Here is a 24,640-nt window from a genome sequence, read left to right as displayed (position 1 = left end):
CCATCTTTTTAGAATCACCCTGTATAAGATATGTTAACTAGATTCTTTCCCGAGGTACCTTTTGATAGATGAAGGTTGACATTGTCGATAATTAATTCCCCACAAGATAAATTAATTGGGGTTCCCACTACAAACGGACTTCTTGTTATAAGTCTCACACCCAGGTGAACCGATATGGGGTATGAAGCCCCGGTGATAATTCTTTCTTCTAAAATTCTCTCTTTTACCTTCTGTGCGAATTTCAGGACTCTCAACCGAGTTATGAATGAATGACGGCTTTTATAAATGTGCATGAACTTAAGGAAGTTGTTTTTTATTTTGTTTCTAATAAGTGTAGACTGTACAGCAGATGTTTTCAGAGAAGTTACAACATCAAGTTGGCGAAATGATTCTTCTTCTAAAAGTTCACTATTCAGGAGTTATGACGTTGACTTGCGAAAGAGTAAGAACTTCGCTGCTACGTCTATTGAGTAGGTATGTATTCACAGCATTAAAGATGGCGGCACAAAAACCCATGAGACTGACATAGAAGAATGTTTGGTGACTTCCAACCAGATCAAAGCCAATACCAGCCAAAATGCAGCCAAGACCAGCACCTAAACACAGAGATCAGTTATGTTATTAAATGTTTAAAAGTTTTTCATTTTTACCTATTTTCAGAATACTGCCTCTACAAAGATTCTACAGTAACATGCACCTAAATTGCAGCTTTTTCCTCACAAAATAGTCTCGAAGAGTTAAAAATAAGTTCTACCCAGGTGGTAAAAATGAAGGTTTAGATCAGGGGTTTCCAACTTACATTAGGCCGAGGGCCGCAATTAAAAACACCAATCAAATGGCGGGCCACAACTTTATCAAAGTTTTATATAGGACTCTTTTATGTTAGAAAGAACATTAAATATTGCTGTCATATTTTTATCAAAGTTTTTTTAATATTAAAAAACAAAATTACAAGCATTACAAATAATGCTAGATACGTATCATTTTAAATCAAAAACTTAGGGACAAGATTTTTTTTTATTTTAAATTTAATTCTGCGATAAATTAAATTTTTTTTCGACTTATTAGGAATCATAGCAACAACAAAAAAATTCTCAAGCATCTGAAATTAATTTTTTTTCCTCTTTTCCGCTCATGCGATATTCAATTCAAGGACTTTAGCTAAAACATGATATTCATTCCCTCTTTCATACGCTTTAAAATTTACAAATGTAAATAATTTCGTCCAAAATGAGTGGTTTCAAAAAGTTAAATCGGAGAATTTCTTCGAGAAAATTTCTGATGCGTACCTGCTAAATTATTTTCACAAAATACAAAAAAATAAATAAATAAATAAAAAATAAAAAAGAGCAACATACACGATTATTTTTGTATTTGAATAAATAATTTCTTGGGTGTAAAACCTGAGAAATTTTTTTTTTTTGCACCGTTGGAATGTTAAATTTCACAGAAATAAAAAAATTAGTTTTTTATTTTTTTTTTTTTTTTTTTTTTTAACGAGAAAAGTATTTTGAACCCTTATAGATTTTTTACGAAAATTGTCCGCACGAAAAAATGAAAACTGATATATTTTAGTTCGTGGGCCACAAAAAAAAGGCTTCGAGGGCCGGATGCGGCCTGCCAGTTGGAAACCCCTGGTTTAGATCATGTGATGTTGTTGCCGTTTTGGTTGACGATGAAACTTGGTATAAAAAATCAAACTTAATTTCGCTATATTTGTGTAAAATACCATTGCTTAGCAAGCTTGCGGAATCTTCCATTCATTACGTTGACAGTTAAACTAAAAGTTGTATTGAAAAGCATAATAATATTGGATAATTCAAGCTTAAGGAATAACCCGGAAGTCTTGCACTAATCTTAAAACTGTCCATTCAATCACATGATTCTGGTTCCGCAGATGTATAGTTTGTCTAAAGACCCATTCGTCTCGACCCGTGACTATGGTAACGAACTATTTCAACTCGGGTCACTGCTTGGGACAGGTTTTGGTTCGGGTCGGTCTATTGTGTTAGCCCTAGAGTAAAGAATGAAATGTGCTATTATTGTTTCCCTAGCAGCAGACGGCCTCAGACTTTGTGGCGGGGGGAGTTCTAACTGTAGACAAGATATAAAATATCCCCAATAGTTCATGGGACATGATTTAGAATCTCCTTATTGTTGCACTATCTGTGGCAGGTATTCGTGGTTTTCCTTTCAATGTAAAGCAAATGTGGGTTATATTTTGCTCAGAAAGTCCTCCATGAAGATGAGTTTTTCTACCAATGCCCAATTTCCTTATAGTCTGATTCAGGAGTTGAGGTTTGATGTAGCTTCTTATATTTTTAGGCTGTTCAATGACAGTGAGAAAATTAATAAAAAGCGCATGTTCAAAACGCTTTGCTCTACCACACAGTTCAATGGCTATTGCGGCAATGTCGCGAATTAAGCTTGCTTTCGATATAAATTTATTTTATATATCGTCTTTGCAGAACTTTCCAATCTTCTTAAGTTTAAAAAACCATAATCTTTCTTCTGACCATTGATATTCTTGCATTAACTGCAGCTCTGATAGAGCAACTTTACGTTTGCCCATTCTTCTGCGCATGATTTTATTTTCCTTGGTATTGGCTTTTTAGCCTACAATGATGCCAGCCAAAAGATAAACAAACTGGGATATTTTACACAAATATAGCCGAATAAAGCTCAAAACATGGCAAACCTTATGCTTTACTTACGCCGTGATATTAATTTTCTTAATTTTGTTTTATGCTCACGACCAATTAGAATTTATAAATTACCGAAAACTCTTATGAACGGTTAAATTACGAGTAAATTTAAACACAAATCACAATAATAAAACTTCTTAGAATATTAAGCCTGTTGACACATCTCCTCGTAAGCATAACATAAGCGAAGGGATACACCGGAAATTTTCTAAATTTCTTCCAGCATATGGAAGCTTATAATTGTTTAAGATTAAAACTTTCCAATATAATATTGGGATGTTTTTTTAATGTGTACTGCAATGGTTAGAATGGATGACGTTTTCAATATATATGTAAACAATAACAATCTCGAGCATCATACCTGCTCCAGTTCCGGTAAGAATGTTTGCAACTGCTTACTACAGCTTATTCTGCAAGGCGATATTTTCAAACGGATAATTTTGTTTTCGATATAGATAATTTTTTAGCTCAAATCTGCCATATTTCATAAGATATTAATGTTATTAAGTAATTCTGGTAAGTTTGATTGTTGTTGTTGTTCATTTACGTCGCACTAGAGCTGCACAATGGGCTATTGGCGACGGTCTGGGAAACATCCCTGAGGATGATCCGAAGACATGCCATCACAATTTTGATCCTCTGCGGAGGGAATGGCACCCCCGCTTCGGTAGTCCGACGACCTGCACTCGAAGTCGAGCACTTTACGGTAGAACAGTTTAACGAGGACCCATACCGCACACCCTCGGTCCCTACGTAGGCTGATCCAAGTGGTCACCCACCCGCACACTGACCGCAGCCAGTGATGCTTGACTTCGGTGATCTGCTGGGAACCGTGTCTTAACGATCAGTCCGCTGCGGGACCTGGTGAGTTTGAAGTGAAAATTTGTTTTAGTTACTTAGAGATATATCGTTAAAAAAGGTGGCATGTTTGCTAGATTTGGAATAACTCGCTTATTCGGCAGTTCTGTTTTAGCCTCTTTCCATTCGTTTATTACTGTTTGTTCTTGTTGCAAGCTGTGCACCATCTTACGTCCGTGTTAGCACCTTTATTATTGTAAATACGAGTAATAAGAAATCAAATACCATGTTTGCAAGAATTTCAAAACACAATGATCACGTTGTGAGCCAAATGGCTTTAAAATACAATGGAAGCAGTAACCCGGAAGTATAGGCGGCATGGAGCTTGCCGCATTACCTAGTGTAGAAAATACCATCCATTGTTCGAAACATAATTTTTAAAAATTTAAAGACCATTCTTACTGCACTTATTAAAACGATCAAACCAATTAGATTCTTGTATAAACTCCAAGCAAGAATTTTCACTTTAATGAAAAAGCCGGTAATAATAATAGTTAACAATCATTATCAAAACACTAGAAATAAGTGTTTACTTACCTAGGCCTTCATGGGTGGTAAAAAGAATAGACTGGGTAGTTGCTTCAGTACCCGGCTTCGCACTCTTCTTTCCATAGGATGCCACAGTAGGATAAAAGGTACCATAAGTGAAAGCGTGTGCTATCTCCATGGGAAGGACTAGCCAAGGATTATAGAGGTAGCTGTACCACAGGAAACGCAAAGCATAAGAAAGCAGGGATAGGGTGATGAGGTTGAAATGTCCCAGTTTCTGTATAAACCAGCCGGAGAAGTACATAAATGGTATCTCACCCAGGAAGCATTGGACGTAATTCACTAGTCCACAAAGAAACGTGTTGGCTCCAAGACCAGCCAGGAACCACAATAAATAGAACCACATGATGCCAGCCCCCAATCCGTTGAAAAAAACTCCCCATTCAAAAGCGACGAACTCCAATGACTTGAGAACTTTGCCGACGTCTTTTAAGAGATTCTGCGAGAAATGAGGTTTCACCAGATCTAACTGCGAAATGTTCCAAATAGTTATTATTTTCAAAACTGCCATCAGCACCCAAGCCGCGACGTAATCGTGAGTCAAGTCAATCAGGAGTCCACCTATGGCTGACATTGTTCCCCATCCGACTGCCCCGAACATTCTCTGCCTTCCGAAATCGCCTTTCACTTTTTCCACCGTCTCAAAACACGCCGTATCACCGAGGGTGAAAACGGAACTGACGCACGTGCTCATCAATGTCGTCGTTATAGCAAACATCCAAAATTCGAGAGTTGCAAAATCGCTGACTCCTTCACCATTGTTGTTCCTGGAGATCATGCAAGGAAACGTTTCACCCTGATCTAACGGGACGGATTTCAACGTGCCCCAACGCTCGTGGGTATCGGTGACATTTTCCAATGGCACAGGCGTGGCTACTGAGCAACTGCAATTTAATTCTGTTCCATAGACTTCAGGACTATTTTTGTTCTTAAAGCAAAGCGCAGTTGCGTTAGCACTGCTGACGCAGATAAATTCTACATTCAGTGAGGGCCTTGCGATGATCATTGTGAATTCATCCCCCCCGAAATCAATTGTTGTTGACTTGTGGATTGGGGGAACAGCAATGACGAGAAAAAGGGCTATAGCTTGTACTGTCAGGAGTGTTATTATAATCAGTTTCAGTTTGTTGAAGTAATCAGCTACGTATCCAATGACTGGCTTCGTGATGACGGCGAGTAGCTGCTGAGTGGTTAGAACAGCGGCCAATGACGTTGCAGAAAGACCGATCCTGTTCCTGGCAACGATTGGTAAATACGGTAGAGCTACACCCATAGCTGAAAGGAAAAAGAATGAATAAAATACAAGGCGTATCCAGAAAGTAAGTTTCCCGAATTTTTTAGAGAAAAGAACTGGCACTTTCAGGATCATATTTACTGGCAACATGTACAATAATGTTTCAGCTATTTTTCAACATAGCCACTACCAGAATTGAGACACTTGTCGTATTGTGGGATCAACTTTTGCGTCCCTCTGTCGTAACACTTGAAAGAATAAATCTAAGAAAACTAGAGTTATACATACTTGATTATGTAAACTTCATTTGCTTCAACAAAAAAAAAAATCCGAATTGGACATGTTTCGAGACTAAAGAAATAGGCGCCCATTCTCAAGACTAACCAGACGAGAAAGAAGAAAAAATAAGTGAGTTGAAACGGAGAGTGTAAAGTTGCCCTCACAAAAAATGCATAAAAAAAGTTGAAGAAGAAAACAAGAAAAACAGTGGTGCACAATGGGCCAGCATCCAAGGTTTCGTGGCCAAAATTAGTATTTTGATAAAATTTGGGGGGTTTTATGTGCAGGAAAATTGAATTCATAGTTGAAATTTTGAAATACACTAAAAATACCCAAAAAAACAAAATGGCGGCTGACATATGGCGGGCAAAAATAAAAATAATAATTTAGTACGTTTAAATGATTAAATATAGCAATAAAAATATAGTAATTTTCGTAATTTTATATTGAAAATGAAAAGCAAATTATATTTCCGAAGTATAATATTACAAAATAACGCGAAAACATGAAAAAAAACATAACTTTTGTTTTTCGGTATATTTGTCCACCTTTGCTATACGGGCAAAATGGAGCAGGGGTTTTCGAAAGAAGAAACATCAAAGAAGACAACAAAAAAAAAAATGTTTAGCTAATTACCTCGTGGAACTTTCTGGATTTAATTTAATTAATTAATTAATAATAACTAATTACTTAATAATTAGGAACTAATTTTGGAAAGTCATTCAAACATTGTAAAATGTCAGATGATAAGATATAAACTATAAGTTTGTCAAGAGTATTAACTTATCCAACAAATTGAAAAATTGTATTATAATTTAACACTAACTAATTACTCCGATAAAAGTGTAACAGTAAGGTGAAATTCCTAGGTATATGTCTGAAATAAAAATTTAAAAGTTACATTTAAAAAAAATTTTTTTTAAACATATTTTTCATTACATTGTACTCTCGTCGGTCCAAAATGTAAATTATAATGTTTGGAATGATGATGAATACTTAATTTGGGCTATATTAAAACTGCCTACACATATTTTAGCTGAAAATTTAATTTTTGACTTTTGGCCAAAGGTCATGGTCTACTGGCCCACAGTGCGGTGACCGAGAGTGAAACAGAAAATGAGACAAGAAAAACCACAATGGTCGAGAGAAATAAGGGCAAATATTAGTTAGGCCTTTCCACCTACGACGGAGAGGTGGGGAGAAATTCATGTTGTTAACAAGAAAATTCATATGAATAAAACAAGATTCTATCAAGATGTGACGGGGATCGAAAGAATTTTATCATTATTGAAATGGAATTTATGCCCAACGTTCCAATAATGCGCAGCAAGATATAATTTATCGCATCCTTTATGGTGAACATAGCGTTCCTTTAGTTTTAAATTTTAAAGCAAGTATGGTTTGTGCGATGTAGCTAAAGTTGCACTGGCAAGGTACTTTGTAAATTCTATGTGGTAGAATAATTTTCCATTGGCAACCTTACGTATTCTTTTCTCAATCACTTTTGTTTTTTCATTCACGTCTGGCGAGTCATGACAATGAAGTCCTATTTCTCTGCGCTCAAAACATGTTGACTTTTATTACCATCTTCATATGAAGCAAATGAAGTTACCAAGCACAGTAAACAAACATAATCACACAGTATTAGAACCACAGTAGCTCAAGAGATATAACGTTCGCCTCTTGAGGCGGTGAGCCGAGTTCGAATCTCAGTGGAGACTGGTTGATAAAAATTCTGCCCGGCTCGCCACGACAAAAAAAATATCCTCCGGTGCAGGCGTATCATAGGAGAGAAAGCCTTTGCCATCCGACTATCTATTGCAGGTTTTCGGGGTTTTCCTCTCAATGTAACGCAAATGCGGGTTGATTCAATCAAAAAATTTATTTCACAATTGATAGTTTGTCCCAATGCTTGATGCAGGAGTTCTCTTGTCTTCTAAGTCTGGTTCAAAATTGCAAGAATACGGAGTTGAACATTGATGGACGTAAACTCAAAATTGCGTTGAACGCCGATTATAAGATAAAACAAAATTGAAAACTCCTAAATCAAAACTTAGAGCAGAAACAGGAATTAAGATTGTACTTATAGGAACACTGAAGACAGCTCTCTGTTTCACAAAGGTTGGCAAAATTTATGACATGACTGTAATCGGTGGGAATGAAACTTTATAACCTCATCATCATCATAGTTCGCCAGACAGCCCAATGTGAGCCGATGACTTCATCTGAAGATTTCTCCATGACGACTTCCGATTTAACTTTGAGCTTTATTACCTAAGTTGAGTTAAAAAAACCCTACACAAATTTCGGTGGCGTAAATAGTGATGAGCTGACTGCTTTATAATTTATCCGCATTCGTAGGAACAATACTTCGTAACTTTGCTTAATATTAGGCTTAATACTTTTGTTTCATTTGCAATGTTTATTAGTGGCAACACAAGTAAAACTTATAAAAAAAACATTACAACTCAAATACAGTCAAGCAGTGATACTGTTACCAGTAGAAGTCAAGCACTACTGTTAGTAAGTGAACTGCTTTGATCATCAACCTGCGTAGGGACCGAGGGTGCGCACCCATAAGCAGAATATTTTCAAATGTTCTGCAACAGGATTTATTAATTTATACAAATGTTCTGCAAGCATTTCACAGCAAAAAAGTCAACGTTAAAATACTATATTTTCATTGATTAAAATACAGGATCATACACAGATACACTACATTATTTTTTAAACCAAAGCAAACATTCTTGATTTGTTACTTTTTTAATCACTTCTGAAGTACAAAATTTTGTTTATCTCGATGATGATGACTTATTAATAAATGACTATGATATGAAGGTCCGAACATTAAAACTTACACAAACGTTCGCTGGTCTGTTGTTCCAACAATTTCTTCATCTCCATCGAAAGCATATGGTCTTTTAGAATCGCTGTCACTTGTTTAAGATACAAATTGTTCTGCTGGACTTCGTTTGTCCTGTGACGTTTGTCACAGTTTTAGGCACTTTCTGCTTCTGGGGGTGTGCGTTACGGGTCCTCGTTAAACTGCTCTACCGTTAAAGTGCTCGACTTCACGGGCAGGTCGTCGGGTTACAAAAGCAGGGGAGCCATCCTCTCTGCAGAGGATCAAAATTGCGATGTCTTCGGATTATCCTCAGAAATGTTTCCCAGATTGTTTATATTATTTTTAAGATAACTTTTTTTAGCTTTCTTTTTATGCAATTCAAAAGCGAAATTGGTTTTTTCCCATAAAATGTTCTTTACAGATACAGACTAGCCTGCATTAGCTTGACTAATGATTAAGATTGTGCAGCTCTAGTGCGACATTAAATAAAGTATCTACCTACAGCTCAAGTTGTTGTTGTTAATTTACGTCACACTAGAGCTGCACAATGGGCTATTGGCGACGGTCTGGGAAACATCCCGGAGGATGAACCGAAGACATGCCATCACAATTTTGATTCTCCGCGGAGGGGATCCTACAGCTCAAATATCAATGTTTTGGATAAATGTATGATTTTATCATATCGCAAACTATCGCCAATGTTCGTATAGAAGCCGTGTTGGCTCAGGGGATAGAGCGCTCGCCTTCCAATGAGGTGAACCGGTGTTCGATCCCGGCGATGGCTGGTTGATACGAATTCCGCATCCGGCATGCACCGACCCCAGTGCACACGGGAAATGTCCTCAGTGGTAGACGGATCACGAGTTAGAGTCCCCTTGCCGTCAATCTAACCATGGGAAGTTCTCGCGGTTTTCCTCTCCATCTCACGCAAATGCGGGTTAGTTCCATCAAAAAATCCTCCAGGAAGGCAAAATTTCTCCCAATACTTGATCCTGGAGTTCCCTTGTCTTCTGGATTGGGTGCAAAATGACAAGGCTACGTAGTTGAACATTAGAAGTCGTAAACCCAAAAATTGCTGTTCAGCGAGGGTTATAAAACAAAATGAAATGTTCGTGTTGTCGGCAACTCGGAATGGCCCACCTCAAGATCAACTCTAACCTTATAAGGTTACGGAAAATTTGCTCTCATTATTAGATACCAATATTACGGGCCAAAGTTGAATAGATTCTTCTTGCAGAGTTTGCACTGGAAAGTGTTTCTTGTTTTATGCTTAACTAAACTTGCGTAGATAGAGAAAAAAAAATGGAACTTACCACCTATGGATAAGAAGAAATGGGCCTTAAACCGGATCATCTCTCTGTCTATGTGGAAAAAGGATTTTTTTGTGGATTCTTTTTTGGAATCACCCGCGGCTGCAATCGATCCTATGCTCATCTCTTTATTTTCAATCATTTTAAATTTGAACTATCTATAAAACAAAATATTGGGTTATTGAACCATCCACTAAAAATCATTGCTCTAACAAGGGAGACTAGGGTCAATTTTGAAATAAACTGGTAGGAGGAATAATTTTAGTGGGCAACGTTCGTTTTGGCCCATAGAAGGTCCTATGAGATATAAAAAAATAATTCAATGTATAGAACAATCGGTATTTTATTACTTCAATGCAGACTATTAGTTATTGTAATTATCTCATATTCCAATTAGTTTTGTGCGTACTATATAATACATATTTATTGTCAAAATTGATTTCGAAAATTTAATATATCTGTAGTTTTTCAGAGAAACCTGGTCTCGCGGTGGACTGATTGTTAAGACACGGTTCCCAGCAGATCACCGAAGTCAAGCATCACTGGCTACGGTCAGTGTGCGGGTGGGTGACCTCTTGGATCAGTCTGCGTAGGGACCGAGGGTGTGCGGTATGGGTCCTCGTTAAACTGTGCTACCGTAGAGTGCTCGACTTCCCGCGCAGGTCGTCGGGCTACCGAAGCGGGGGTGTCATCCCCTCCGCAGAGGATCGAAATTGTGATGGCATGTCTTCGGATCATCCTCAGGAATGTTTCCCAGGCCGTCGCCAATAGCCCATTATGCAGATCTAGTGCGACGTAAATTTACAACAACAGTTCAGAAAAACCTGTTAGGTTAATTTTAAAAAAAATTGGCATCAAACTTAGTTTTTTTTTCCAAAAACTTTTTCCAAACTAATTGGAGTATGTAATTGCAAATTAATTAATAATTAATTAATTAACCAATTAATTGGAGTATGAGATAACTACCATATCTAATAGTCTGCACTGAAGTAATAAAATACCGATTGTTTTATATATTGAATTATTTTTTATCTCTCATAGGACCTTCTATGGGCCGAAACGAATGTTGCCCCCTAAAATTATTCCTCATAAAGGCATACATCCCACCAGTTTATTTCTAAATTGGCGAGTCACACTTCCCTAGTCTCCATTGTAAGTGGATTAAAATAGCTCCGGTTTATTTTATTATTAACTGTCTTTAAAAACCTTACAAAACTATCATGTACAACAATTTAATGGTAACCAAGCCGAATCCACAGTACAGCTGTATTTAAATATTCCACAACTCTTAAACCCCTCCCCCCCCAAAAAAAACCCACATTAATGTTTGACAACGCATCAATTACAGATTCGCCGACATAATCAAAACATTTCATACAACAAAAACACATGCGGAGTAGATTTTATGGTAAATGGTCCTATGATATCAACGTGAATAATGCCAAATCTTCTCGGTAACAAGCTGAGCACGCGTATGTTGCCCATTGGATGTACGTTGTATCTTCTGATGCGCATGTTACCATCTTTTCGAACGTTTAGCCATTTGTTTGACTGTAGATTTGACACCAGGAGCTGTGAAATATGTGCATTGGAAAATCATGAGAATAAATTTTTGTTGTCGAAATATCGCACCAGAAGAATTGAAATTCAAAGATGGTTCCGAGACGAGTTCAAGTAAGATAATTATTATCGATTACGCAATTTCATCATAATCTATTTCAGAAATAGATTTTATATTCTGGATCTGCAACACTATTTTCTTTTCCCCTTCGATGTCACCAAAATGTGATGAAAATTCTGAAATATATTGTAAAGTGATGCTTTCTCGTTCTTTTGCTGATAGACAAATGGTTAGTACGGATACTCGGCCAGATATGTTTGATTGGAGAGAGTTACCGTTGATATATGCAACATGTGCAGAGGTGCCACATATCTGACAAGCTCAAGCAAGAAGAAGAAGAAGTAGGAGAAGTTACCGTTCTTATGTGCTTTAAGGTGCCCGTCTTCATATTGCTGTTCAACACATCCGAAATTAGAGGCATCTATACGTGAAGCTAATGGTAGATATGGATTTGGGACCCTGTAGCAGAATTTTTCTAGCCATCTGCGACTAATCTCTCTAGCAAAAAATATCTTTCTTCAAGATACTTTTAATTATGACAAACATGTATGTTACTAATTGAAAGTAACAAATACGCTGTGTTTACAAAAAAGACTATATAACTTTTTTTAAATTGAATAAGTAATAATTTTTTATTTAAATATTATGGATGATATTCTCGCATTTCGTTGGTTGAAAATCGCGCAAATTATGTGTGCGCTTTTCCAAATCATTAAATTTTGTAAACTAGTGGGATGCGCCCCCTGCTCGCCAACCCCCGAAAATTGCTACGCAATCTTATAAGGTTTGCTTCGCAAACTGAGATCGCTTCGCACGCTACTAACTTAGGTATATTGCAAAATCATAAACTAACTTAGGTATACTGATTTCGTTAAACCTATTATAAATGTGCTGTATAGTATAAAATCAAAAATCGTCAAATAAATTCGTAATATATAAATTCGTGAAAAAAAGCGCTTTCGACAAAATACTAAAATAGAGATCTATCGACAAAGACTACTCACTTCTGCCTATCTTAATAGTATGAGATTGCCGCAGCTGATAGGGTGAATTTCGGAAGAGATCACATTTGGAGAGAATGCTCTCTCTGGTTATTTCAGTTTCCGTTTTTAAAAGCGCTATATGTTGAGCCACCTGAGCTAGATTTGGCATGTGACATTTTTAGCTGCAATCATTGGTCGATTTTCTAGCGTTGCCATTCAGGGAGTTGTAATGAGGCTTTTTTTGTCGCCGTATAAGAGAAATATATATATAGATAATCATCACAGTAAAAAAAAAAAAGTAATTAAAAATCATGAAATTCACATGGTCCTCATAGCTAAAAAAAAGATCAACGACGATATCACTCGAATCGAACTCCTTAAACGCGTGTTTCGTTTCGAGATTAAGATGCTATAATAAATAATATCGAAAAAAAATATCGGATTTAAAAACTGTGGAGAAATCAATAGCAAAATTCAAAAATTCGATAGAATTATAGCCTTGAAAAGTACTCAAATGCACGATTCGAACTTTCTGTATTGTTTGAAATACAGGGTGATTCTGAAAAGATGGGCAAAATTTTAGGAAGTGATAGTACACACCCAAGCAAACAATTTTTATCAAAGAATGCATGGTCGAAAACAAAACGCAAAACCGCTAGAGGGCTTCAAAGTTTATGTTCTTATATGAGGCAAAACACACAAAGAACGATGAAGTTAAGTTATAAAAGCAAATTTAATGACATGTGATTACAATAAGTGTTCAAAACAGTGGCCGGCAGCGGCTATGCAAGCAGCACAATAACGAAGAAAAGATAGACGAACATTCTGAAACACACCAGGCATGTCACGAACTTTCCCTGCAGCGGCCGAAAGCTTGGCGACAAGTAACGCAGCGCAGTAACTCGCAACAGGAATGGAGTTTTCACGTTTGCATCAAACAACTTTCCAAATGCTCCAGCACCTTTGCGTTTTGTTTTCGATCATGCATTCTTTGATAAAAATTGTTTGCTTGGGTGTGTACTATCACTTCCTAAAATTTTGCCCATCTTTTTAGAATCACCCTGTATATGTAAATTTTTGTAGAAAAGAAAACTGATTTTTTTTTTTTACATTTCCAAAGAAAAATTTTTCTGCAAGAACTCTGTAACGTTCTGCGACAATGTCGCCGCAATTCTGTCACGGAGATTTGGAATGGTTAATAAAGCATAATTGGATAAATCTTTTTTTCACTTTTTGTTCATGGAATTTCCTATCGGTCTTTTTTTTTATTGAACTTTTTAAACATCTATTTTAAGAGAGTTTTAGCTGTGTTTTCCATAATAGTTATTCCCAAAGGAGTTCGTAAATAGTTTTGGGAAGTTTGTAATTTGTCATGGCTTTTACCATTTCAAAACAGATGATTGATGTCATCCCAAACCATGACAGATTTCGATTCAGGCCCGTAGCCAGGGGGGGGGGGACCGTCGGGACAAATTCCCCCCAACCGAAATTCTGGGATTTAAACTTTTTAGACTCTCTTTGAGCCTCTCAGTAAAAAGAAAAACAAAAACTGTCGAATCAAACCTTTTCCCAGTACACCACCTTCGCTAGTGCATCATCTTCACTTGCCCTTTTGGCTCATCTTTCCTTCGGTTAGACTACTCCCCCGAAATCAATCGTTTTTCAGCATATTAATGTATGCTATTTCCGAATCTACGCAGATTTCATTGACATAGAAAACCTCATGGGAGAAATGGAAGTATGGGCATCAAAGTAGAACCTGCGTGAACCCTTTAGTAGACCAGATACGGCACTTTCAGCAATGGAAGAATGTGACAGTATCTTTTTCCCAAACATTTATTGCTTGTTATCAATATTGGCTACGTTGCCAATCACCACAGCAACAGCAGAAAGAACTTTTTCTACTCTTAAACGCGTAAAAACAGCAACAAGAAACGCTACTAAAGAAGAAAGGCTAACAGGGCCAACTTTATTAAGCATATTTCGGGATATTCCGGTTTGCCCTAAAAAAGTAATCGAAAAATTTTCTTCAAATCCCCGTCGCATGTCTTTGTAAACTTTGTTTACAAATTGATTATAATTATTATGTAATATTAATTGAAAAATAATTATTATGTAATGTTTTTTAATTACTAGTTTAACTTTTGCAAACAGAATAAACAATATTTGTTACAATGTTTTCCCCTTACTTTGCATGGACTTTGCAAATGTCCTGGCTACGGCCTTGTTTCGATTAGTTGATGCATAATGTTGGATTCTATTAAATACTTCCATAAAGTGCTATTCCTCATTTTCCGACGCTATTAAGATGTCGTCCAAATAAGGAACATTTAGTATCACGAGAACTTTTTTTTATAACCATCGTTGAACAGTCGACCCAATTTTTGGGTTTCAAACTACTAATATTCAACTCCGTAGATTTGTCATTTTAAAGCAAATCCAGAAGACAAGAGAACTCTTGGGAGTAAATTTGCCTTCGTGGAAAGCTTTTCGATGGAACTGACCTGCGTTGGCGTTACATGGAGAGGAAGACCACGAGAACCTTTCCCGGTTAACCTGACGACAAGGGGACTCTAACCCATGATCCGTCTGTCTCTGAGGATATTTTACGTCAGCACTGTGGACGGTATAAACCGGATGGGGAAATCGTATCGACCAGTCATCGCTGGGATTCAAACCCGGTTCACTTTATTGGAACGCTCAATCCCCTGAGCAATCACGGCTCATGAAAACTTTATTGATAAACATTTGGAAAGTTGCTGGAGCAATTCTTAAGCCGGAACCCATTTTATTAAATTCAAAAAATCTAAACACCTGTTTTTTTTAAATTTTTTTATCTTCCTCTGCTATTGGAATTTGGTAATAAGTTTTAAGTAAATAAATTTTTGTCCTTCAAAATGTGATGGTGGTCTGCAATTCAGTGCCACTGTTACATCATTCGCGCGACGATGATTTCTGCATGGTCTTAGAAAATAGTCATATATTTAAAAATTGAATTTCTCAGGAACTATTCAACCGATTGCTCAAATTTTTGAAGTGATACTTCTTATGCGACTTCCAACAAGGTTGCGTTAAACATTTAACGCTACATTTTTATTGGCCGGGAAATCACGTGGTAGTATCCAGTTTTCCCTCGTTCATTTCCATATTGTTTTGGTTCTCACTAGCATAAAAGTATTGTTTTTCTATAAATATTTTCTTAGTTTGTTTTGATACACATAAAATTTAATAGGGTACTATTTTTTATTTTCAAATTTAGTGGATAACAATTGTAAAAAATGAGTGAAAACAATGCAACGGATTTAAGGTTATGTCAAGGTACATCTCTTGTGAATATCAATTGAATGTTAGGTTTTCTCTTCTGAAATTACATTATGACGCATTCCCATACATTATTAATACAAATACATTTTCCATGGCGAGACGATGAGGCAACCACAAGCACTTTCTCTATTTCGAGAGGTCCACGAGAGAAAAATGCACAATATTACCGTTATTACAGAGCAAGGAAGTGAGCGGAGCAGAAAAAAGAGTCGTTGAATAGAACTAGTGATCCTTCTACGACTGCTGATTCTTCTACAATTAACGTCGCAGGTTGCGAAGTTTAACTTCTTCCGAGCAGAGGGACTCCACGCATTATTTTTTTTTTTATTTGTCCATGTAAAATCATATTCTTTAAAATGACGTAAAATATTGTATACCTTACAATTCAAGAATTTTCGACCATTAATAAATAAAATGTGAGAAATATTTATTTTTTACATGGAGTTTAGCTTCGGACAAACAAACTTTATAATTGTGTGCAAAAATGCTTCAATTCGCTTTGAAAGTTTTCGAGTAATAACGAAGTACGCAAAAAGTGAAATTAACATTAAGGGGTCAAAACTTTTGACCACTCTTGTGATCAAAATGTTGGGACCCTATTTTCCAGATTGCAACTACCTCTATATTTTAGGGGTCATAAATACGAATCCCACGAAAAAAATATGTGTTTATTCAGAGAAAAAACTTTTTTGTGTCGATTTCGTAACTTAAAATATCGTGACCACATGCATAAAAATACACTGCTTTTACCATTAAACATTGCCAACTGACTTTAAGCCACATGGACAACTTTTCGATATAAATTTCACTTGAGCCGTGATGGCTCAGGGGATAGAGCGTTCGCATTCCAGTAATGGCTGGTTGAAAAAATTCCGCATTCGGCTTGCACCGACCATAGAGATTAACTAAAATATCCTTAGTCGTAGACGAATTATGGTTAGAGTCCCCTTGCCGTCAGGCTAACCGTGGGATTTTTTTGTTGTTTTCCTCACAATGTAACGCAAATGCGGGTTAGTTTTATCACGAAGGCAAATTTCTGCCAATACTTGATCCAAGAGTTCCCTTGTCTTTTGGATTGGGTTCGAAATTACAAGGCTACTTAGTTAAACATCAGTTGTCGTAAACCCAAAATTGGATCGGCTGTTAAACGATGGTTATATTATAAGATTATTATCACCTCTTGAATCACTTTCTGACAAATCGACTTACTTTTTGAGGTGGTTGTTAGTGCGTTTAAAGACATTAAAAAAAAAGGTGATATAATCGAAGTAATCTATAAGAAATTCAAAACTTAACACTCGGAATACGTGATCAAAATGGGCTACAGGTTGCCGAAAAATATAACTCTCGACCTTTGGCAACACTTCGTATGCTTTCACCATTAGCGTGTGGAGAGTCATAGGAGTAGGAAGTACGTTAGCTTCTTTCTTGATTTTCAAATAGATTAAAAACTTTTAAGTTAGAAAATTATATGGAACTGACAACTACATTGAACATAATTCCAAAAGAAAGCGTCGTGGAGATTTTTAAATAATATTTTTGGCAAGTAAATACGAAAAATATTAAGAAAGGGGGGAATATGGCAGTACATTTCTATACTACTGAGAAGAGGAGGAGAAGGAAGGGATCAAGCCATGGAGCCGGTCTTCTCCCCAGGTGGCGTAATCGAGCATTGCGATAGCAAATACGAAAATATTTTAAATTTCTGAAATTTTTTGTTGGATAAAAATATTATAAATAATCCAAAAACGCAGTAAATGAAAGACACCGTACTTTTTCAAGTTCAGTCGTGACTTTCTCTAACAGCTGTTATGTATGAGGAATAATATTTCGGTCACTACAAGTTTAGAAATTATTTCTTTTCACAAATTTTTCTACGCAAGTGAATTTTTATCAGCCAAAATATTATGCGTTTTAAAAAAATACCTCTCTGACGGGTTGGTTTTGAAGAAAAAAATGTCTAAAAAAAACGCAACAATGAAACATCTTTATTCAACAGTTCTTTTATTTAACAATTCCATAATATGTCAACTAGCATTTTGACACTTACGTTACGGCCTTCTACTATAATCTATATTGAACCTTTTTTATTTTGAAATTCTTACCAAATTCATTAGTTCAATCAAGTTATTTTCCTATTGAGCGACTATCTCTTGATAACTGCAGAAAATATGAAATGAAAATATCACATAAATGTCGGTAAAGTAGGGAGAGAAAGCAATACTGGGGGAGCTATTTCCTCTGATGCATTCTGTTATTATTACCACTCTTATATCAACTTGCCATCGTGTATGTCTGTTCGGGTGGAATTTTGTAATCGATTTTAAACCAACTTCCCGACTAGCTACAGACTTCAAATTTGGCACCAGAACTGGATGACAATGCACGAAAATGAAGAGAAAAAAAGGCATACAAAGTAAATTAAAATTAAAGAAAAATTAATATTTTCGCTATTGTCTTCTGTTGTCGATTCGATTATTTCAAATAAGTGCCACAAGTCAGTTGAAAAGTTTTGTGTACAGTGAGTGAAGAAATTGAGATTTTGGAAGTGAGTACAAAAAAAAAAAAAAAAAATCAAAATGAAAATAATATTTTTGAAAAACACGTTTTTGTAGTGGAGAATAATAGTTAAAAAACAAAAATTCGAAAAACGAAAAACGCGGGGCGCATGAAATACATAACAGTACATATACATATACACATTTTCTTACTCATACACACGCACAACCACATACACATACATTTACAGATATACATAAACATATTCTCATGAGCACACATACTGTTACTGTTATGTATTTCATGCCTCCCACGTTTTTCGTTTTTTAATTATTATTCTCCACTACAAAAACGTGGTTTTTAAGAATAAAATTTTTTCGTTGTTGTTATAAACGTAGAATTTATAAAATCAGTTTCATATAAGCACAGAAGCTCAATGCATTACACTAAATAAAATTTTAAAAACTCAACCTTTCCATTAAAAAATATGTGTTCAAAATCATATTCCTTTTAAACAATAAGTTAAATGAATTTTTTTTATTTTTAATAAACCAATCTGAATCCCAAAAATATTTTAACTTAGTACTATTAAAAAGTGACCCTATAATGGATAAGAATACACTTAAAATATATGCCAACAATTCAAATCAATTTACCTTTGATAATGCACACCAATAAAATCCAAATCTTTCTGCTCTTCTTTAATAACTACTTCTGTTTCGAAAAATACGAGTGTAAACGTTGTTATAAATTAAAACTGCTTTCTCTTTTCCCCATTCACGAATTCGACTACTTTGTCTTAAAAGATAATACTGAAGAATAGAAACTTACATATACCACAGTTGATAAAAACTTTATATTTACAATCCCCCATATCTCCAAAACAGGTAATTTTTCTTCTTTTTTTTTAGTTTAGTTCATTATGTAATCATACATAGAATAAATTATTTCAGATCGTCTCCCATTTATTTTAATATATATATATATATTAAAATAAAGTTCAAAATGAAGATAAAACAAAGGAAAATTACAGACATATGAAAAAGGGGGGGGGGAAATAATAATTAAGAAAATAACAAACAACTGATTAAAAAAAAAAGATGATTTTTTTTAAAGACCGGAAGAAAAGAAAAGATATAATCTTTTCATCAGCCCATACGATTATATCCGCAAAAAAGAGTGCTTTCTGAAATTGTATCAATATAGCCAAAGCAAAATATATTAATACAATAGTGTGAGGAGCACTCAAAAATTTTTTTTACAAAAATTACAACAAATAAAATCGAACACAATAAGTAAAAATAACACACAAAAATAACTTATTGTTTTTCTTAACTTTTTTCGTGTTTTCTTGTATTTATTTATTTTATTATATATATATGTAATGTTAAAACAATTATATTTTAAATCTAATCCATAAATAGTGCTTGTATCTAAAGCGCAAACGTTTAAAAACCTTTCCCACAAGAAAGTAATAATATTGATCTAACTATCTCAAAAAATGTGATGATGTGGCTTTAGTAGCTTGGGAAATTGATCAGTCCCACGCTACTGAGACCTATTAACATTTAAATATATTGTCCAGAAAGATATAAAAAACCCTCTTTCCAAGGTCAAATGTGCTATTCTCTACCTATCCACCAGCATGTAAATTTGTCATTCTGAGGCTCTGGCCCTTACTTTAATAAAATTATATTATGATTCCTGCATTTTCCTGTATCTTTTTCAAGAAGCACCGGCCACACTACGAACTTACTATGTTTAGGCTTTCAAAGCGTGACATATATATATATATATATTTGAGTTTACGACTACTAATGTTCAACTCCGGAGTCTTGTAATTTTGAACTAATCCAGAGGGCAAGGAAACTCCTGGATCAGTACCCCCCCCCCTCGAGGTATTGATTTGTTATGGGGAGGAGGACTTTGCTACTCAACACATTCAACGTGTATCAGTCACCATTTACTACACGGGGAGTCTTCGGCCGGCTGGGATCGAACCTACGAACTCCTGGACATGGCCCTATCGACCAGGCTATCCCGGCCCTAACTATTATATTTCGGAAAATTGGTTACTTGCACTTCAAGAAAAAGATCGTGATACCCACATATGTGTTGTTGTTGTTAGTTTACGTCGCACTAGAGCTGCACAATGGGCTATAGGCGACGGTCTGGGAAACATCCCGGAGGATGATCCGAAGACATGCCATCAGAATTTTGATCCTCTGCAGAGGGGGTGGCACCCTCGCTTCGGTAGCCCGACGACCTGCGCGCGAAGTCGAGCACTTTACGGCAGAACAGTTTAAAGAGGACCCATACCGCATACCCTCGGTCCCTACGCAGACTGATCCAAGTGGGTCACCCACCCGCAGCCAGTGATGCTTGACTTCGGTGATCTGCTGGGAACCGTGTCTTAACGATCAGTCCACTGCGGGACTCTACATATGTGATTCATGAAGCCAATCTAGTTAATCGAGCCGTGATGGCTCAGAGGAGAGAGCGTTCGCCCTCCAATGAGGGTTCGAATCCCAACGGTAGCAGGATCATACGAATCCGCATCCGACCTGCACCGGACACAGTGCTGCCGTGAAATATCCTCAGTGAAAGACGGATTAAGAGTTAGAGTCCCTTTGCCGCCAGAGTACCCGTGGGAGGTTTTCTTCTCCATGTAACGCAAATGCGGGTTAATTCCCACAAAAAGTCCTCCACGAAAGCAAATTTCTCCCAATACTTGATCCAAGAGTTCCCTTGTCTTCTGGATTGGATTCAAAATAACAAGGCTACGGAGTTGAACGTTAGTAGTCGTAAACCCAAAAATTGGGTCGGCTGCTCAACGACGGTAATAAAGTAAAATAAAATACCAGTTGATCGTTTATAAGCAAAATAGCGTGTTAAAGTTGAGCTATGTTTCTCCGCATAAGTGTCCCGCAGTGGACTGATCGTTAAGATACGGTTCCCAGCAGATCACCGAAGTAAAGCATCACTGGCTGCTGGTGGGTGACCCACTTGGATCAGCCTGAGCAGGGACCGAGGGTGTGCGGTATGGGTCCTCGTTAAACTGTTCTGCCGTAAAGTGCTCGACTTCGCGTGCAGGTCGTCGGGCTACCGAAGCGGGGGTGCCATCCCCTCTGGAGAGGATCAAAATTGTGATGTCATGTCTTCGGATCATCCTCAGGGATGGTTCCCAGACCGTCGTCAATAGCCCATTGTGCAGCTCTAGTGCGACGTAAATTAACTACAACAACAATCTAAACAATTTCTATCAAATCTTTTTTATTTGTCTTTAAGGAATAGAAAGAGAAAGAAAATTATTGTAGATGTATCGTAATCAACAAAATTCTTGATAAAAGGAAAATAAGACTTATTTTTAAACACACTATTACGGAAATTTTCAAACATTGTTTTTTTTTACAACTCAAATCGCAAGACCTTGAAATCGTAATTGTAAGAGAAAGTGTTGGTAATTTTGTGGAACAAATCATCAACAAGATGAGGCAAATAATATAATTTATTTTCACAACCATAGTCCACACATATATAAAGCAATTTATATTTCACCCAGAAAATATAAAAATAAAATAAATACAATTTATGTTTCAGACATACTTAACGAATTTTTATTTTCTTTACAGAGAAGTTATGATGAAGCACACAAGTACATTAAAGCAAGAAAAACATTGAAGATATGCAAATGGGAAAAGCTCATATCAATACCAGTTAACTTTCAATTCTAACTGAGTCTTAATTTATTATGCAATTTCAGCAAACTGTTTATCATTACTAGACTTTTTGACCAACAATTAACCTGCAGAATAGGAGAAACGTACACAACAGGGACATTTAGTTACAAATAATGAATAAAGTTTGAAGCAAAATTTAGAAAACAATGTAAAAGAGGAATAATTGTTTTGGAATGTTTATTTGAGCAGTTAGTTTTATTAACATACATGTTTTAAGATCCAGCTTTGCTTTTAAAACAGACAATGTAAAAATAAGTTATTTCTACTCTCACATAAATACAAAAAACTTAAAATGTAAATTTGTTCTGTTTCAAACACTAAATTTGTTATTTATCGTGTCTAGAGTTTTGCCATAATTTGTTTCATAAATAAAGAGACAAAAAAGAATACAAGAGAGATTAATGAAGAAAAATAACAAGTTTCATTTACTGCGCACAAGCTGCAAGTACACAGAAAACATGAAATAAGTTAAAAATAGAAAGAAATCACAGAAAAAATATATAAATCATTAAAGAGAAGAAAAATTATGACTAGTTTTTTATTAAAATATTATCAAAATTATCTTTTTTATTAAAAATTAAAAGCCAGAAAAAAAAATAGGGAAACAATATAATCTCGTCATCAGCTCACACGATTATATCTATAAAAAGGAGTGCTTTCTAACATTGAATTAATATAGCCAAAGTAAAATGTAGCAATAGAATAAGTGAGAGGAGTGCCAGAAAAATTATAATAGAACGTAAAGCAAAAAATACAAAATAAAACATATAAAGCAAAAAATATGTAATAAAAATTCAAGAAAAATACAGAATAAAAAACAAAATTTAACATATAAAGCGAATTTAAATGCACTTCTACTTCCCGGCATCTTTTAAAAATTATTTTAAATATTTTTGTAACAAGTTTGCCAGATTATAAAATATGAAAATAAAAGCAAAAAAAAAAAAAAATTACATCTGTTGCAATTACATGGGCCCCTGATGGTAAAAGAACAAGAGGAAGACCCAGACTTACCATCCAGCACATGTTTTTGGGCGAATTAAAAGAATGTGGAATATCTGGCTGGGAGGAAGCAAGATCTATTGCTAGAGACAGGAGGCATTGGAGGGATATGCTAGAGGCCTTAAGTGCCCAAAGTCACGTAGAGGATAAGTAAGTAAAAGCAGATAGAGGACAGATGGATGCATTTTATGGTACGTTCTTTAAGTACAGAAGAGAATTTGATTTAGTTACCTTGGTTTGGCCCAAAATTGCATGTGCGCAACAGAACATTATACTGGATAATTCAAAGTTTATAATTAACAAGGTGGAAATTTAACTATAAACATTTAATTTTGATAACTTTTAGAGAAATTATTCACATTTATTGATATAAGTACAGAAAGTGAATTTGATTTAGTTACCTTGATTATGAGTGAATTTGATTACCTTTGATTTAGTTCTTTAAGTACAGAAGTGAATTTGATTTAGTTACATTGGATTGGCCCAAAATTGCATGTGCGCAACAGAACATTATACTGGATAATTCAAAGTTTACAATTAACAAGGTGGAAATTTAACTATAAACGTTTAATTTTGATGACTTTTAGAGAAATTATTAAAATTTATTGAAAAAATCATATAATATAATATTAATCAATTAGATAATATAATATAAATTAGATTTTTAGTCATGGATTATTTTCAATTATAGCATGCAATCAACTCGAATGATTTTATATAGAATCAAAATACATTAGTTGGACATCCAATGCATTTTATCAAATTGTATGGAAGAGTTGGTCCATTTGTTTTTTTGACAAATTCTTTTAATTCTATTCATTTGATTAAAAATAACATTTAAAATCATTTCTTCTATCGCATAAAGCAGATATTTTCTTCTTTTTTAATACTTAAATCAGGGTTCGCATTTAATTTCAGAAGAAAAAAAAAAAATTCTCTGACTTTTCCTGGTAAATTTCAATGAAAACCAATACCATATTTTATCTATGCTACGAAATTTTTCATCAGAAAATTTTGATTCGTATTAGATTTTCTATGTAAAATAAATATTAAATGAGGAAGGAAGCATTTCAGTTTGTCTAAAATGCGAAATTTTTACAATAAATAATTGTAGTAGATGTCAGAATTATTTAACTCAAATCTCAAAAACTGAGTACCGTTACTGACAATTTCTAGACTGGTTTTTTACCAGGTATAATGAAGGAATTTTCCAGGTTTTTGCAAAAAAAATTGCAACTTTCCCTGATTTTTGGAGTTGAAATAAAATTCCCTGACCCATGGAAGGGAACCCTATTAAATCCAAAAAAATTGAAATTAATAAAATTTTCATGATCATGAAGCAAGATTAATTCCTCAGGTAAATATTGTTCAATAAAACCGTAAAATTTTGATAGTAAAAGCATAATTTTTTTTTTTTTATATTAAGTGTATAATTTCTTTCATAATAGTGTAAAAATAAGTTAGCCAAAAGTATTGAGGTATTCCACCTATTTGAACAAATATATATAGATAATATTTCAAATATATAATTTAATATTTTGCCATTTAGCAAACTTGTTACGAATATATTTTAAATTATTTTTAAAAGATGCCGGTAAGGAAAAGTACATTTGAATTAGCTACTCTCTTTATAGATTACATTTTGTGTTTTATTTTGTATTTTTTGCTAAATATGTTCTTTTTTCATTAAT

At 35.1% G+C, this 24,640-nt stretch overlaps 1 protein-coding gene across 1 annotated transcript; it reads right to left on the bottom strand.

Moving 5' to 3' along the window:
* Nucleotides 1-277: 277 nt before the first annotated feature.
* LOC107447168 (major facilitator superfamily domain-containing protein 6) lies at nt 278-19,029 on the bottom strand. The gene is made up of 4 exons (XM_016062017.4): nt 18,864-19,029; nt 9,784-9,938; nt 4,101-5,387; nt 278-596 (listed from the first exon to the last, which is right to left on the bottom strand). The coding sequence occupies exons 2-4, from the start codon at nt 9,920-9,922 to the stop codon at nt 409-411; spliced, it is 1,614 nt and encodes a 537-aa protein (XP_015917503.1). The 5' UTR covers nt 9,923-9,938; nt 18,864-19,029; the 3' UTR covers nt 278-408.
* Nucleotides 19,030-24,640: the final 5,611 nt, after the last annotated feature.

This window comes from Parasteatoda tepidariorum, chromosome 8 (genome assembly GCF_982258835.1).
Source record: "Parasteatoda tepidariorum strain Cologne lab strain chromosome 8, Ptep-v5.0, whole genome shotgun sequence".
Lineage (NCBI taxonomy): Eukaryota > Metazoa > Arthropoda > Arachnida > Araneae > Theridiidae > Parasteatoda > Parasteatoda tepidariorum.
This window is presented reverse-complemented; position numbering and strand designations above follow the sequence as displayed.

Coding starts and splice junctions, on each gene's coding strand:
- LOC107447168 (XM_016062017.4), bottom strand. CDS start 9,922: ATGATTGAAAATAAAGAGATGAGCATAGGATCGATTGCAGCCGCGGGT. Junction 5,388..9,783: donor TTTCTTCTTATCCATAGGTG/GTAAGTTCCATT, acceptor TTTTCCTTTCAG/CTATGGGTGTAGCTCTACCG. Junction 597..4,100: donor TACCACCCATGAAGGCCTAG/GTAAGTAAACAC, acceptor CTCTGTGTTTAG/GTGCTGGTCTTGGCTGCATT.